The sequence below is a fragment of the Ictalurus furcatus genome, chromosome 29, assembly GCF_023375685.1.
Source record: "Ictalurus furcatus strain D&B chromosome 29, Billie_1.0, whole genome shotgun sequence".
Lineage (NCBI taxonomy): Eukaryota > Metazoa > Chordata > Actinopteri > Siluriformes > Ictaluridae > Ictalurus > Ictalurus furcatus.
In genome coordinates this window covers 12,632,221-12,650,943 of record NC_071283.1, presented here as the reverse complement: position 1 = coordinate 12,650,943, position 18,723 = coordinate 12,632,221, and the positions used below count along the sequence as shown (strand labels likewise).

The 18,723-nt window shown below is 47.0% G+C and overlaps 1 protein-coding gene across 1 annotated transcript in view; it reads right to left on the bottom strand.

Annotated features, from left to right (window-relative positions):
• The window catches only part of elavl2 (ELAV like neuron-specific RNA binding protein 2), a 34,948-nt gene extending 26,756 nt beyond the window's left edge, over window positions 1-8,192 (bottom strand). Inside the window, exon 1 of the mRNA XM_053619387.1 lies at window positions 7,989-8,192. Coding sequence (XP_053475362.1) covers window positions 7,989-8,060 — 72 coding nt within the window. The 5' untranslated portion in view covers window positions 8,061-8,192. The remainder of the gene's footprint in view (window positions 1-7,988) is intronic.
• Window positions 8,193-18,723: the final 10,531 nt, after the last annotated feature.

Sequence of the window (18,723 nt, the reverse complement as noted above, 5' to 3'; positions counted from 1 at the left end):
TCCTTCCACCTACCCACCCACCCACCAACCCTCCTTCCTTCCACCTACCCACCCTCCCTCCCTCCTTCAACCAACCTACCCTCCCTCCTTCAACCAACCTACCCACCCACCATCCTTCAACCTACCCACCCACCCTACCTCCCTCCTTCCACCTACCCACCCTCCCACCCACCCACCCAACCCTCCTTTCTTCCTTCCTTCAACCTACCCACCCACCAACCCTCCTTCCTTCCACCAACCAACCCTCCTTCTTTCCACCTACCCACCCACCCTCCTTCAACCTACCCACCCACCCTCCCTCCTTCAACCTACCCACCCACCCTCCCTCCTTCAACCTACCCACCCACCCTCCCTCCTTCCTTCCTTCAACCTACCCACCCACCAACCCTCCTTCCTTCCACCTACCCACCCACCAACCCTCCTTCCTTCCTTCAACCTACCAACCCTCCTTCCTTCCACCAACCTACCAACCCTCCTTCCTTCCACCTACCATCCCTCCTTCCTTCCTTCAACCCACCAACCCTCCTTCCTTCCACCTACCAACCCACCAACCTTCCTTCAACCCACCTACCTTCCTTCAACCCTCCTTCCTTCCACCAACCTACCAACCCTCCTTCCTTCCACCAACCTACCAACCCTCCTTCCTTCCACCAACCTACCAACCCTCCTTCCTTCCACCTACCATCCCTCCTTCCTTCCTTCAACCCACCAACCCTCCTTCCTTCCACCTACCAACCCACCAACCTTCCTTCAACCTACCAACCTTCCTTCAACCTACCTTCCTTCCACCTACCAACCCTCCTTCCTTCCTTCAACCTACCAACCCACCTTCCTTCCAACCCACCAACCCTCCTTCCTTCAACCAACCAACCCTCCTTCCTTCCTTCAACCCTCCTTCCTTCAACCCTCCTTCCTTCAACCTACCAACCCTCCTTCCTTCCTTCAACCTACCAACCCTCCTTCCTTCCTTCAACCTACCTACCAACCCTCCTTCCTTCCTTCAACCTACCTACCAACCCTCCTTCCTTCAACCTACCAACCCTCCTTCCTTCCACCTACCAACCCTCCTTCCTTCAACCTACCAACCATGCTTCCTTCCTTCAACCCTCCTTCCTTCCACCTACCAACCCACCAACCCTCCTTCCTTCCAACCCTCCTTCCTTCAACCAACCCTCCTTCCTTCCACCTACCAACCCACCAACCTTCCTTCAACCTACCTACCTTCCTTCAACCCTCCTTCCTTCCTTCAACCTACCAACCTTCCTTCAACCTACCTTCCTTCCACCTACCAACCCTCCTTCCTTCCTTCAACCTACCAACCCACCTTCCTTCCAACCCTCCTTCCTTCAACCAACCAACCCAACCCTCCTTCCTTCAACCTACCTACCTTCCTTCCACCCTCCTTCCTTCCTTCAACCTACCAACCCTCCTTCCTTCCTTCAACCTACCAACCCACCTTCCTTCCTTCAACCTACCAACCCTCCTTCCTTCCTTCAACCCTCCTTCCTTCCACCTACCAACCCACCAACCCTCCTTCAACCTACCTACCTTCCAACCCTCCTTCCTTCCTTCAACCTACCAACCCTCCTTCCTTCCAACCCACCAACCATCCTTCCTTCAACCTACCTACCAACCCTCCTTCCTTCCTTCAACCTACCTACCAACCCTCCTTCCTTCAACCTACCAACCCTCCTTCCTTCCTTCAACCTACCTACCAACCCTCCTTCCTTCAACCTACCAACCCTCCTTCCTTCCAACCCACCAACCATCCTTCCTTCAACCTACCTACCAACCCTCCTTCCTTCCTTCAACCTACCAACCCACCCTCCTTCCTTCAACCTACCAACCCTCCTTCCTTCCACCTACCAACCCTCCTTCCTTCCTTCAACCTACCAACCCTCCTTCCTTCCTTCAACCCTCCTTCCTTCCACCTACCAACCCACCAACCCTCCTTCCTTCCTTCAACCTACCAACCCTCCTTCCTTCCAACCCACCAACCCTCCTTCCTTCAACCTACCTACCAACCCTCCTTCCTTCCTTCAACCTACCTACCAACCCTCCTTCCTTCCACCTACCAACCCTCCTTCCTTCCACCTACCAACCCTCCTTCCTTCCTTCAACCTACCAACCCTCCTTCCTTCCTTCAACCCTCCTTCCTTCCACCTACCAACCCACCAACCCTCCTTCAACCTACCTACCTTCCAACCCTCCTTCCTTCCTTCAACCTACCAACCCTCCTTCCTTCCAACCCACCAACCCTCCTTCAACCTACCAACCCTCCTTCCTTCCAACCCACCAACCCTCCTTCCTTCAACCAACCAACCCTCCAACCCTCCTTCCTTCAACCAACCAACCAACCCTCCTTCCTTCAACCTACCTACCTTCCTTCCTTCCACCCTCCTTACTTCCTTCAACCTACCAACCCTCCTTCCTTCCTTCAACCTACCAACCCTCCTTCCTTCCTCCTACCTACCAACCCTCCTTCCTTCAACCTACCAACCCTCCTTCCTTCCTTCCACCTACCAACCCACCAACCCTCCTTCAACCTACCTACCTTCCTTCCAACCCTCCTTCCTTCCTTCAACCTACCAACCCTCCTTCCTTCCAACCCACCAACCCTCCTTCAACCTACCAACCCTCCTTCCTTCCAACCCACCAACCCTCCTTCCTTCAACCAACCAACCCTCCTTCCTTCAACCAACCAACCCTCCTTCAACCAACCAACCCTCCAACCCTCCTTCCTTCAACCAACCAACCCTCCTTCCTTCAACCTACCTACCTTCCTTCCTTCCACCCTCCTTACTTCCTTCAAGCTACCAACCCTCCTTCCTTCCTTCAACCTACCAACCCTCCTTCCTTCCTCCTACCTACCAACCCTCCTTCCTCCTACCTACCAACCCTCCTTCCTTCAACCTACCAACCCTCCTTCCTTCCACCTACCAACCCTCCTTCCTTCCACCTACCAACCCTCCTTCCTTCCTTCAACCCTCCTTCCTTCCTTCAACCCTCCTTCCTTCAACCCTCCTTCCTTCAACCTACCAACCCTCCTTCCTTCCTTCAACCTACCAACCCTCCTTCCTTCCTTCAACCTACCTACCAACCCTCCTTCCTTCCTTCAACCTACCTACCAACCCTCCTTCCTTCAACCTACCAACCCTCCTTCCTTCCACCTACCAACCCTCCTTCCTTCAACCTACCAACCATGCTTCCTTCCTTCAACCCTCCTTCCTTCCACCTACCAACCCACCAACCCTCCTTCCTTCCAACCCTCCTTCCTTCAACCAACCCTCCTTCCTTCCACCTACCAACCCACCAACCTTCCTTCAACCTACCTACCTTCCTTCAACCCTCCTTCCTTCCAACCCTCCCTCCTTCAACCTACCCACCCACCCTCCCTCCTTCCTTCCTTCAACCTACCCACCCACCAACCCTCCTTCCTTCCACCTACCCACCCACCAACCCTCCTTCCTTCCTTCAACCTACCAACCCTCCTTCCACCAACCTACCAACCCTCCTTCCTTCCACCTACCATCCCTCCTTCCTTCCTTCAACCCACCAACCCTCCTTCCTTCCACCTACCAACCCACCAACCTTCCTTCAACCCACCTACCTTCCTTCAACCCTCCTTCCTTCCACCAACCTACCAACCCTCCTTCCTTCCACCAACCTACCAACCCTCCTTCCTTCCACCAACCTACCAACCCTCCTTCCTTCCACCTACCATCCCTCCTTCCTTCCTTCAACCCACCAACCCTCCTTCCTTCCAACCCTCCTTCCTTCAACCAACCCTCCTTCCTTCCACCTACCAACCCACCAACCTTCCACCTACCAACCCTCCAACCTTCCTTCCTTCAACCTGCCAACCTTCCTTCAACCTACCTTCCTTCCTTCAACCTGCCAACCCTCCAACCTGCCAACCCTCCTTCCTTCCAACCCACCAACCCTCCTTCCTTCCTTCCACCTACCAACCTTCCTTCAACCTACCTTCCTGCCACCCTCCTTCAACCAGCCAACCCACCAACCCTCCTTCCTTCCACCAACCAACCCACCAACCCTCCTTCCTTCCTTCAACCAACCTTCCTTCAACCTGCCAACCCTCCAACCTTCCTTCCACCTGCCAACCCTCCTTCCTTCCAACCCACCAACCCGCCATCCTTCCTTCCACCTACCAACCTTCCTTCAACCTACCTTCCTGCCACCCTCCTTCCTTCCACCAACCAACCCACCAACCCTCCTTCCTTCAACCTACCAACCTTCCTTCAACCTGCCAACCCTCCAACCTTCCTTCCTTCCACCTGCCAACCCTCCTTCCTTCAAACTACCAACCCTCCTTCCTTCCAACCCACCAACCCTCCTTCCTTCCTTCAACCTACCAACCTACCTGCCACCCTCCTTCCTTCCACCAACCAACCCTCCTTCCTTCCTTCAACCTACCCTCCTTCCTTCCACCCACCAACCCTCCTTCCAACCCACCAACCCTCCTTCCAACCCACCAACCCTCCTTCCTTCCTTCAACCTACCAACCTTCCTTCCACCAACCAACCCACCAACCCTCCTTCCTTCCACCAACCAACCCACCAACCAACCCTCCTTCCTTCCTTCAACCTACCCTCCTTCCTTCCACCTACCCTCCTTCCTTCCACCAACCTACCCTCCTTCCTTCCACCAACCTACCCTCCTTCCTTCCACCAACCTACCCTCCTTCCTTCCACCAACCAACCCTCCTTCCAACCCACCAACCCTCCTTCCTTCCACCAACCAACCCACCAACCCTCCTTCCTTCCACCAACCAACCCACCAACCCTCCTTCCTTCCACCAACCTACCCTCCTTCCTTCCTTCAACCTACCCTCCTTCCTTCCACCAACCTACCCTCCTTCCTTCCACCAACCAACCCTCCTTCCAACCCACCAACCCTCCTTCCTTCCTTCAACCAACCCTCCTTCCTTCCACCAACCAACCCACCAACCCTCCTTCCTTCCACCAACCAACCCACCAACCCTCCTTCCTTCCACCAACCAACCCACCAACCCTCCTTCCTTCCACCAACCAACCCTCCTTCCTTCCACCAACCAACCCTCCTTCCTTCCACCAACCAACCCTCCTTCCTTCCACCAACCAACCCTCCTTCCTTCCTTCAACCTACCCTCCTTCCTTCCACCTACCCTCCTTCCTTCCACCCCACCAACCCTCCTTCCAACCCACCAACCCTCCTTCCAACCCACCAACCCTCCTTCCTTCCTTCAACCTACCAACCTTCCTTCAACCTACCTTCCTGCCATCCTCCTTCCTTCCACCAACCAACCCACCAACCCTCCTTCCTTCCACCAACCAACCCACCAACCCTCCTTCCTTCCACCAACCTACCCTCCTTCCTTCCTTCAACCTACCCTCCTTCCTTCCACCAACCAACCCTCCTTCCTTCCACCAACCAACCCTCCTTCCTTCCACCCACCAACCCTCCTTCCAACCCACCAACCAACCCTCCTTCCTTCCACCAACCAACCCACCAACCCTCCTTCCTTCCTTCAACCTACCCTCCTTCCTTCCACCTACCCTCCTTCCTTCCACCCCACCAACCCTCCTTCCAACCCACCAACCCTCCTTCCAACCCACCAACCCTCCTTCCTTCCTTCAACCTACCAACCTTCCTTCAACCTACCTTCCTGCCATCCTCCTTCCTTCCACCAACCAACCCACCAACCCTCCTTCCTTCCACCAACCTACCCTCCTTCCTTCCTTCAACCTACCCTCCTTCCTTCCACCAACCAACCCTCCTTCCTTCCACCAACCAACCCTCCTTCCTTCCACCCACCAACCCTCCTTCCAACCCACCAACCAACCCTCCTTCCTTCCACCAACCAACCCACCAACCCTCCTTCCTTCCACCAACCAACCCACCAACCCTCCTTCCTTCCACCAACCAACCCTCCTTCCTTCCACCAACCAACCCTCCTTCCTTCCTTCCACCTACCCTCCTTCCTTCCACCTACCCTCCTTCCTTCCACCAATCAACCCTCCTTCCAACCCACCAACCAACCCTCCTTCCAACCCACCAACCCTCCTTCCAACCCACCAACCCTCCTTCCTTCCTTCAACCTACCAACCTTCCTTCAACCTACCTTCCTGCCATCCTCCTTCCTTCCACCAACCAACCCACCAACCCTCCTTCCTTCCACCAACCAACCCACCAACCCTCCTTCCTTCCACCAACCAACCCTCCTTCCTTCCACCAACCAACCCACCAACCCTCCTTCCTTCCACCAACCTACCCTCCTTCCTTCCACCAACCTACCCTCCTTCCTTCCACCAACCAACCCTCCTTCCAACCCACCAACCCTCCTTCCTTCCACCAACCAACCCACCAACCCTCCTTCCTTCCACCAACCAACCCACCAACCCTCCTTCCTTCCACCAACCAACCCACCAACCCTCCTTCCTTCCACCAACCAACCCACCAACCCTCCTTCCTTCCACCAACCAACCCACCAACCCTCCTTCCTTCCACCAACCAACCCACCAACCCTCCTTCCTTCCACCAACCAACCCACCAACCCTCCTTCCTTCCACCAACCAACCCACCAACCCTCCTTCCTTCCACCAACCAACCCACCAACCCTCCTTCCTTCCACCAACCAACCCACCAACCCTCCTTCCTTCCACCAACCAACCCACCAACCCTCCTTCCTTCCTTCAACCTACCCTCCTTCCTTCCACCTACCCTCCTTCCTTCCACCAACCAACCCTCCTTCCAACCCACCAACCCTCCTTCCTTCCTTCAACCTACCAACCTTCCTTCAACCTACCTTCCTGCCACCCTCCTTCCTTCCACCAACCAACCCACCAACCCTCCTTCCTTCCACCAACCAACCCACCAACCCTCCTTCCTTCCACCAACCAACCCACCAACCCTCCTTCCTTCCACCAACCAACCCACCAACCCTCCTTCCTTCCACCAACCAACCCACCAACCCTCCTTCCTTCCACCAACCTACCCTCCTTCCTTCCACCAACCTACCCTCCTTCCTTCCACCAACCTACCCTCCTTCCTTCCATCAACCAACCCACCCTCCTTTCAAACAAAACATGTACACTGTGTACATGTACGAACTTCAACATGTACACTGTCAAACATGCGCCTTCAAATTCACACCAAACATCCTTCTTCAGATACTTGGCTTTCTTTTGGGGGTTTCAAAATTTTCAGGACAGATTTTGTCTGGAGTTAGAGGATACACCTGAATTCTATACAGTACCAGCTAAAAGTGTGGACTTCTTTAACCATTCCATATTTTATACAGTAAGAGTGAGAAACTAGGAGCTCTTTCCTAGCACTTAATGAGGACTTGATTACATTTTGTAATTACTTCTTGGCTTCCTGAACTTTATTTTTGCATTATAGTTTAGGCATATAGGCCTAAATATTGTATTTAATCAGTCAAGTCCACATTTTTGACCGGTATGGTTTACATCACTTCAGGTATTTATATTTTTCCCCATTTGTGTATGGTGTCTGAAAAGGCACAAGGTTTAAACCACTGAAAAGGCACAAAGTTTAAACCACAGTTTAGTGTTTGGCCCGTTGTTGCTACTGTAGCTCAGCGCCATTTTTCGTTATAAGCAGGGTTTTTGTTTAATCATTGCCTTTACAACACTATTTTCCGTTATGTAACTGCTGGAGTAGCACAACTAACCAAACCACTAACAAAAATGATAGTATTACTCGATAACACTGATTAAACGTGAAGCAGAAAAGGGACAGATTGGAGAGATGTGATGGCGAACAGCTCAAGCCGCTCTAAAACTTTCCTAAGAGTTTCAATTTAGCTACTGACACACTGACCCAGACCTGTTTACTCTCCATTCCATGATTCATAACTACTCGAATTGTAACGCGGAGCAGCACAGGAAGTTGGCCATGACTGGAATGACATGCGTGGAAATGAAGATAAATAAAATCAGTAAATAAGAAGAAGAAGTCCCACAGACCCCGGTCCAAGGCTCGGCCGCCCACGAGCCACTTCTAAGCAGAGAAGCCACATCACACAGCCTGACTGCCATGTTAGTTCGGAGATGCCGTCTGCAAAAATGTGGACACAGAGCACACCGTGTTAGAAACACACAACGGTTAGAACAGATCACATCAGTACAAAAAGAGGGGGAGGGATTCAGTTTTTTGGGAAGTGGGGGGGGGGGGGGCTAGGGAAGCCATGCAGACATTTTCAAGTCGTTTACAACCGAACATCACTCCATACATCAGACAGAACAGATACACAACATTTGCAAATTCATATGTAGAAAAATGAAAATAAATAAAAATCCACTCACAGTTCATGCTCAAGAATTCTTTACAATCCAATGTCACAATTTACACACAAATGAAACTTTAATTTCCAAAATACACACTATACGCCAAAAAAAAAAAAAACCCTGCAGAATGCAAACCAAACTCATCGTTTCTTTCGTTCTTAATCCACAGCTCAAAAGTGCCACAGTTCCATATATATATGAAGCTGTGCGAGTGTGTGTGTATATATAAAAAAGTGAATAGAGTACACTAATGCTCATTTTAGGCCAGGGCACACAAATTCTTTTCTAAAGTAAACATCACTCATCTGCAATTCACTCAGGTAGAAAAGCTAAGTTTTTTTTTTTTTTACCGATTGCAGTTACTTGTACTTTCACCAAGGAACATGGAAAACATATTAGCTAAAGGTTTTATTAGCTTTATTCCTAATCTCACTTGGTTAGCGTTCGAACCGGACAAATACGGTGACAGAATATGGAGATCATAAGTTACTTCAGGATACGAATGTCAAGGATTTGTTTTTTTTTTTTAAATTATTTTAAAAAAGGTTTTAACAACGCATCATCGAGGGCTACATTAATAGCAGGAGCAAGGTTATGAATAAATTAAATTAAAGGAGGGGAAAAAAAAAACCCACACAAGAGACTAAAGTGGAATACAAATAAAATCAAGATTTATATCGAGAAAATTGTAAAAATTATTTCCCCCATACTGAACAAGTTAAAAATCTTTGATGTTTCTAATTAATTTGGGATAAAAATGGTCAAGTTCATTGATCTTTTCACAACAAAAAATACCTATTAGAGACTTTGTACTGAAACATTACATTTATAAAACCAATTTATTTTTATTCATTAGAATTGTAAAAAATTAGAATTATCTTTTCCTTTTTTTTGGTTTAGTCATTTATTTTTGTAGCCATAGCAGGCCATGGTGTTTTTGCACATCCACACTGTCCAGTGCTAAAAATCGTAATCATCATAAACGCAGATGTAACGAGCAACAATTCTAAAGCCTTAGCTTTTTGCATAATCACTTGAGTAAGTGTATATTATTTCTCTTCCCTGTGCACCTGCAAGCTTTCCGTGCCTCGTTCAGTCGTTTGTAATTTAGTACCGTGGTGAAAGTCTAAGAGAGGAACGTCAAGATGCACTCAAGTTTATTTAAAGCCTTTAAATCGCCACCACGTCTCGGTTTATACTCGACTGCCGTATAGAACAACTGCGAACAAAAACAAACAAACAAAAAAAAATCCATCATCTATGAGACAATACGCTAAAGCCACGAGACGATACGCATCCCGAAACCATAACGACAAATAAAATTACTTTAATCCATTCATCTTGTAATAATTACAAAGCAAACCACTGTGATATCAGTACATAGTAGTGGGAGAAAAGTAGATCAGGACCAACGTAAAATGTCATTTTCCAATATTTTTAAATGTTAATCTTTCATCAAACGTATTTGTATTCATGTCATCAGATCACCGCTCCTCCTCCTCCTCCCGTACTGAGGTCCAATTTTACATACGAACCTGAAACCTGTGAGCCTCGTGTTCACCATCACTTCTGATCAGATGAATTTTTTTTTTATTATTATTTAAATCAGCATGATTTGAGGCATTTCAGTTCCGATTCGCAAACAAGAGGTAGAACACGAATAATAAACAGGAATTTCGCCACACCTCAGAAAAGCTACGGTAACCTCGGCAGTATTTTTATATCGTTATGTAACCGAGACGGCGAAATTGCGTCTTAGGCCTGTTAACTCTCACCGGGTCCAACGTGCTCACCCAGGCCTGTGCTTTGGTTGCCTGGAAACCTAATCATCTAGAGCATGGCCAGTTAACACGCTAATTAATACAAACGAGGAACGTGCATGGAGCTGCATTCGGACAGAGATAATGAACGAGCACTTGAATACCCAGAAAGAGGCGACTATGTAAGCTCAGTCCTTGTCCTCTCTCAGTGATGTAGCGTGGTGCCTTTGCGCTCTTGACAAAACAGCAGTAGGTCTTTGACTAGCATCTCCACCCATCTGGCCACGTTTCCATCCTCGCTCACTGACTGCACACACTGCCCACGACCAGTTTTTATTTATTTATTTTATATATAAAATTTCCACACACCTGAAACGTATCCAACGCTGCCATCTTGTAGCAACCAAGCTGATTACCTCGGAGTTTTCCCCCCTCACTAATTTATACAAAACATCAGAGGTGCATTGCTGATGTAAATAGCTGTAAGGCGACGTGTGTCCTACAATCAGTGCGAGATCCTCATCGTGTCCTCCATCACTACAAACTTGTTGGGAGTAGAATAAACACATCTACGACTCGGAACGGAATAAGAAAAACCCAAATCCAGCATTTCAAACCAACAGCCAGCATCACGTCGAAGAACAAGCCTCAGAACAACCAACCGGTAGTCCAACGCAAATAAAAAAAAAATTTTAAAAACACACCGACTTAAATAATCCTGAATAAAACGTTTTAATCCGATAACCGAGCGGAACAGTTCTGCGGAAACCATCATCTCAAGCGATTAAAAAAAAAAAATGCTTAAGACGTTAAGAATAACTCCAGTCGGACTGCAGCTCCACTGGGGCAGCATCCAAACTACGGAGTGAAATTTGTGCCAAAAAGTATTGAACGCAACTAAGAAACGAACGAAAATATGAAACCAGAAAGAAGAAAAACAGTGAACAAGTTTACAGTCACCATTCTCTTGTGGGTGGGGCTTAACAGCGATTTACTCTTATTGGCTAGTGAGATCTGGATCGACAGGTCTTTGACCAGCAAGTAGAGATTTCTGTGGAGTGAGTTTTGCAGTTCTCAGTATCGTTAGTGTTTGTACTTTGTAGTGGAAACTAGTTTATGATTAGTATTTGAGGTGTGTGTAGTCTCATACGACTAATTTCTGAAGAGCTCTCAGGAACGACACGGAGCCTCACCCTCCACAGTTGGACACTCGAGCTGCCCATTCAAATCTCACTAGCCAATGAGAGTAAATCGCTCTCAAGCCCCGCCCACACGAGATTTGTGCCAGAGCGGCCATTGTGGAGCGTAAACGAGAACTCCGGCAGCGCATTCATAAACCATGATCACAGAAAACCAAGCTTAGAAAATCGTGAACCGAGAACGGCGTTTATCTGACGAGTTCACCTTTTCCAGTTTCGGTGTGTTCTTTCTTGTCTCGTCGTACATTTTTGCTCGTTTCTTGAATACTTTTGGCGCACATCTCATTCCATACCAAACCATATTCCCAAAACAGAATGATAAAGGATGAAAAGGTCAGCCCTCAGCTCTTCTAACGCAACAAGGACATTCAGGGGACGTTCTACTGAAACGGACAGCATTTAAGAGCACTTTCACACCTGTTAGACTTTTGAGCACAAATCAAAGCAAAATTTGGTTTGGCTTCACATGGCTCATGGTCACACCAGAAAATAAACTAACTAAAACTAAATTTGGGCTGAGGAATGTGTTGGGCTGAGAACATCCCTGTAAAAGTCACTGGTCAGAAATACTACGATGGGAAATGAACTAATCTTTACAGCGCCGCACGTGTGTGTGTGTGTGGGTGTGAGCGAGATTAAAGAACATGCAACTGGTGCGTTTGAAACGTTTTGTGCATCACACGCAGCGCTTCATTTGTTAGTTGGTCTACATCTCCAGCACACAGGATTTCTACAGCGCTACAGCTCTGTCCTTTTGCTCAGTTTAGCACACAAAGTCATCATCTTTAAATGCTGCATCCCAAAATACAACGTCTGATTCACTTCCTGAAGGATATCCGAGTGGAACCACTTTCTCTCTAGAGTCCGCTAGGAAGAGGATCGACAGCTCCACCGCTCAGACCGGTCGTTTTGGTCTCGGGTGCCATTTCAGAGTCCTCGCCCGATTAGAGATCCACACTGAGGCGAACAACGAGAAGTACGGTCCCATGCAAAACGGACTCGACAATGAACAACGTTCTTTAAAATAAACTTAAAAATAAATAAATGAAGACAAAGCAGATACGAGATGATCAAACACTCGGGAACCATCCTCAGCTCCTCTGACAGGACTTGTGCTTGTTATGATAAGGAGGACACTCTGCAAATAACGTGAATATAAAATGGAGTTGTTTGGGGGGGGGGGTTTTTTTTTTTTTTTTTTCTTTTTTCAATAAATTAATACGAGTTCAGAGGGAAGACAGAAAGGATTCAGTTTTAATAATGAAACCCTCTGCAAACAAACCAACCAACCACAGATTCAACAGGAAGTCGACTCTAAATCCTAACCAAATCAAACAGATTGATTGGCATTGCTGCAGATTTGTATATGGTTTTTTTTTGTTTTTGTTTTTTTTAAGTCCCCCCACACCAGCTTTTCTAATTTAACCACGTCCGACAGATACAAAAGGGCGAATCGATCCAATCCGGCAGCGTCAGAATTCGCTCTACAGAGACCGCATCTTTAGCCTGTGAAAAGCTCAATACAGCCTGAGGAAAAGAAAGGCTGACTGTGAGCCAGACAAAAACGCTGCGCGCGGCAAAAAAAAAAGCAAAGGAAAAGAGACGAGGAAGACGGCCGTGCTATTTATCTAGCTTCTACACTCTTCTCTCCCTCTGTAATTTCACCTTTTAATTCAACAGGGACTAAAACATTGGCCCACTTCCTGGCTTCACAAAGCAGCCCAATAAAAGAGGAGAGAAGTGGATTTCAGGACGGACGCGTGTCCACTGTTCAGGAGATTCCATTTCTATATTCCGACAGCTCTACGACGTTTCTTCGATTCTAACTGTAGCATTTTAACTTCATACACAGACCACATTTTATCTGGTGAACACAATTCGAATAGTGACCTTTCAACACTTAATAATAGATTTATGATTACTGCAGCAATTCATTTTCGATCTCTGCTTTCACGCCGTACGTCAAATCAGAAGGTCGGCTCGGTAAAGCGCGAAGGGCGTTCCCGACACGCCTCGTTTGAATGCAGCAACGCCCATGAAACGCCATAAAAGGGCAAACGCACAGACTACTGGGAGCACAAAATGAACAATCAGGGTAAAGTTTGAAGTGGAAGGTATTTTGACTCAATTATCTGCCAAGAAAAACATTTCAGAATATGTAATAAGTGAGCACAAAAGCTGAGGCATGTCTACAGCTTCCAGCTACAGTTTAGTCTTCATTTACAGGTTTGTGTTGGTTTGATTTATTTCTTCCTTTCTTTTTATATACTTTAATTAATGCCAATATCTGCCAAAAAAAATGACTGGTTTTCAAACAACAAAAAAAATAGCTTGTTTCCAGGCAGCCAGATTGTAGCGTTTAGTCACCCGGTGAGCAGCTGATAAATTTACTACATTTGCAAACTTAAAACCTCCCAACGTATCCGATAACACTTTGTACAGCGTCCAAATCTTTCACCGTCATTTCTCAGAGGCACCAACAAGAGTTAATCAGGGGGAAATAATAAAATGACTAAATAAAACCCCAGCAGGACCTTAACAACTAGAACAAAAAGCAGCTTCACTATTTATCTCGGATCTGGGTCTGCGAACACGGTGTACCTTTAAATCTGATTTAAAAGTTCAGAATTGGACCTCTGAGGCTTAACTCATGTTCATGCAGTGCATTTCAGCAGGGTGTAAAAACTGCCCCTGGGTCAGAGTAACTTAACATGATGGAGCAGGTCAAAATAAATAATTCTTTAAAGCAATACTCTGAAGTGTTCTGCCCTACTTGGGAGAGGCTTTATTCGTAAGGATGAATGCCGAACCGTTGGATAACGCTCCGTCTCGGCCTCAGGGGAAGGACACGAGTATGGTTAGTTTCCCCTCAACCCTGAATAGGAGCTTGAGTACAGCTCTGTGTGCAACAATCCCGCTCTGCTCGAGAGCTGATCGTCGCACCATCATGACACGCCACTCGGCAATAACGAGGTCACTTATAAAACAGCAAGTGTTTATTAAGGGGGGGGGGGTAAATCACAAGGAGACATCGCGATAAACTACACAATTTACCAGTGTGTAGTCCCGTTCTCGGTCAACGGGAGCAAAATTAAACATTAAATGTTTTTTACTAGATTAAAGACTACAAAGTGGATTGTACTGAACTTTTTTTTGGACAGTACCTGCAGGATTTGGTGATCACGGGAACACAAAATCAAGTCAACGCCACAATATTCAGAGGAGCTTGCGATTTTTCCCAAAAAAAGTTACCAACGATTTTCTGCAGATTCCGGCCAAGACACATCATGTGACATTATCACAAGCCCTCTTCTATTCACGTGCGTCTATTCCTCGCGACTGCGATTTCGCCGATTTAAGTCGTTTTCCGCAAAAAAAAAGCACAAACCCGCAGCAAAATCAAGCGTTTTGGCCGCGACGATCACAGAAAACTCACCGGAGTCCTGTACGGACTGATCAGGAACCAGCAACATGCAAGAACATAGAAACAGGAGGGTTGGGGGGGGGGGGGGAGAGACAGTGGGAATTAATGCAGTTCACAGCCAGAACTTAGGCTGAAGGCGGCCATTTTGTCAAAGATGTAACAATGCGTTAAAGCATTTAAAAAATATTTAAAATAAAATTGTATAAATATTGTATATACACTATGTCTGCAGCAGCTTTGGAACAGAATCTGCCAATATAAATAAATAAAGCACATTGCTTTACAATCATTTACAATGACTTATTTGGGGTTTTATGATTACAAGCAAAAAAATAAATCAAAGCAAAAAAAACAGGAAAAAAGAAGACAAAAAGGTAAAACATTATGCTCTATAGGTAATTTAATTTGGGATGTTATCATTGGCACAAAATAGGAAAAGGGCCCAAAAAAAAAAAAACCCCCCCCCACACACCCCAACACTGCATAAAATTGTTTATTTGGGTTTTTGATTGCAAGCAACATTTAAAAACAAAAACAAACTTCTTTAGGGTTTTTATAATTGAAAGCATTTTTTAAAAAAAAAAAAAATAATAATAAAAAAAAACCCCACACATGGCTGTACCCCACCCCCATGACTGTCCTTCAAGTGGTTCAGTCTGTGGTGGTTTTACTTCACCATTTAAATAAATAAATAAATAAATAGATAGATAAATAGATAGATAGATTTCAGATGAACTGCACACTGAATGACCCGACTGTTTCTATTCATGCGCCTTTCAATTTCTTTCAATTTATTCATGACGCAACAAGCCTTTATTCAGTCCTGCAACAAATGGTGCAGCAGTTGGTGTGTGCGCGCGCGCGCGTGTGTTTTAGAGCAGAACGGGGTAGGTGCTCAGACCACAGCGATCAAAACAGAGGTATAAACAGCAGTAGGTCTGAGTGACGACATGCTGAGGTTCGAGTGTAGGAGATTACAGGAGGAGAGAGAGGGTCAGAGTCACCTCACTGTTTTAGATCAGTCCGTAAAATCGCCTTCACTCTGCGTGCACGGAGTCCACAGACGTAACGGTATGAGCATTTCACATCGCCATGATCGTGTCCAAAACCATCACGGTTATCAGTATGATCACGGTGTTGTTAAAATGTGCTAAAAATGTTAAAGACGTGCCGAATCAAACGGACTCGTTTCAGTTTTTAATTGTAGCGTCCGTTTTCACGCTCAAAAAGCATCGTTGCGTGCTGCGCCTGCGTCAGACTCGCGCTGGGAGTGTGGACGGCGTTTACCGCGAGTTTTAGAAATCGGGTTAAATCGTACACTGTTTTAATGATGATTTAAACGTGACACGGTAATACTAACAGTCTGGGAATTGTATCGCGCAACCGGTAACCGTTTCATCCCTAACAGGGGCGCAGAGGATTACAGTCGACACGGGCCGATGCTCACTTCTCATACCGCAGTACGCTTGGGCGAGATCCATTTCTCCCACGATAAACGGTTTAATCATCCAGAACTAAGAGAGAAATACAGGACGACGAGTGTTTCCACCATCTCAGGTTTAAAGAAGGTGTAATAACGTTATGAGCCATGCAGTGAGGAAGTGCTGCTGCCGGCCTGGATGATGGATTTATGGGTGATTTGACAGTAAACACTTCAAGATGGCCGACATTTCCCCGGCTCATCTTCCGCTGCTTGAAGCGTCCGAGTGCTGACCCACGGCACAGAACAAGCTATACAGCACACATTGCAGCACTTTCTAATCATTATGACCAACATTACGGAGTAAAATCTTACATTTGACACTTGGATGCAAGACTTCCAGCGCTTTCTCTGACCAATTTCAGATAAAACGTTTGAGTGGCGTCACGAATTAACATAACGATGACGCGTAACGTTACACGACTATATAACGAAGCCGAACACGCGGCGAGAGATTTTTCCGGGAACGTATTACAAGCTAAAAAAAAACCTTCTCTAGTTACGTTTATAGAAAGCTAGGACGCAGTGGAAACCGAACGCTTTTGTGTTTGGATGCACTTCCTGTCCATCATTCCAGAGACACTGCACCACAGGCCACCGGAGATCGTGAGGGCGGAGCTTCATGGACCCACCTAACTGTTACAAGTAAATAAAGCAACTTATGGATCAAGGATCAGAAGATTTTGAATCGGAAAGTGTGGGCAGTACGCCGCTTCAGGTGCGATTCACCTGATAAGACGGGACGTGTAGCCTAGCTGACGTCCGAGACGACGAGCTGCTCCAGTCACACGAAGGAAGCAAGCGCAAGTTAGCTAAGATGGCGGAGGCTAGCATTAGTGAGCCCGGACCAACAGGCGAAGCCGACCTTACAGACAAACGAGATTTCACATCGAACGTCTGAAAATCATTCTGATTTCAGTTGTGACGCTCGTTCGGAATCGTCGAGACGACCGTCGAGAAACCACGTAGAACAAGCGCGACAGTCTTTCGGCTCACATGACAAAGTTCATCCAGGCAAAGTCGTCGTGAAGCAAAACTAAACGCGCCTTCATCGCTGCCCCTTCTGTGAATGTTTCCCTGCCAAAAGAACTTTCTCTTCATGTTTGAGCCGAGTGCTACTTCTGCTTGTAATTTCAAACCTCCTATTAGGAGGAAACGAGCCTCGGGATCGCTACTTAGCGACTCGGGACCGTCTCCGCAACTACGAGTTCGACATCTGACGTCAAATCAGCATGGACTGCTCAGAAAGACAGTAAACGTTAGAGCGTCTCAAGTTTAAACGAGTTCTACATGTATGTAGATGTACATATTTGTGTTGGATCCATCGCCATAGAGACGTAGCGTATTCGCTTATTAACCTTTTCTGCAACATTTCTCCCCACACCAGGTAGAACGGCACGAGTCAGAGTCTACGACTTCCCACGTCGGAGGACAGTCGAATTAACCATTTATCTAAAAAAAGCAAAAAAGGGTCTCCCATAATCGCTGTAGTAAGGGGCCAGAAACAAAATGCTCTCACCTCCATACAAACCAAAACTCAACTGTGCTACAGTACCAACTGTTATTTCAGACCGTTTCGACCTGTCTCAGGTTTGCTTTAAAATCGTCCCAAAATACAACGACACAAACAGAGCTGCCTGAGAACACACAGCTACCGAGAGCAATTTCATCCAGAATCCAATTCCGATTTTTGGCATGATTTCAGAAGCATGAAAGGGCAGAAGTGTTTATACCCTCTATCCAATACTCCAACCACAACCAGTGCATTTACCCAATCTGGTGTTTGAGCTTCTACATGAAACGCTGATTTGGTGAATTCAGGGTTAAAACCTGCACGGTCCAAACCAAAAGCTTGAAAACGGTCACACTTCTTGCCATCGCTGCGGGTGTTATAGCAAGCTGCGAGGCAAAAATAATCCAGAAAGGAGCGCCAAATGATCTCGCGCCCACGTACGCAACACGCGGGTTAACGGCTTCTCGACGCTGCCGTTCTGCACACGGCTCCGGCTGTCAGGACGCAGCTACGTACAGAGAGCTGCTTTAACTCAATCATGTTCAAAACGCAGGCCTACATGATTAGGGAAGTGCTCAGTCACGCTGAGAACAGAAACTATTTAGGATATAACATCGTTAAAAAAACAAAAACAAAAAAAAAAAAAAAAAAAACAAACCACACGTGCCAAGATGAGTTTTGGAACAATTAAGGATATTTATCCATGAGGCTAAATATTTAGCCACGAACCAAAATACACTGCCTAGCTAGCCTGTGCATCTTTTTACATCATTAAGCCTCCGTGGTTTCAGCGGTTTGAATAAGAATTTTACTAAAACTCACTTTTAAAAAAAAAAAAAAGAATGAACACAATTATACGCTGAATGACGATGGCGGAAGACCAAGGAGGAGGAAGGAAGACCAAGGAAGGGGGGAAAAGGAAAAACGAAGACGGGAAAGGAGGAAGAATGAAGGAGAAAAGGAAGAGGAACGAGGAAGAGGAACGAAGAGGAGGAAGCCGAGGAAGGGGAAAATGGAAGATTGAAGACTAGGAAGGAG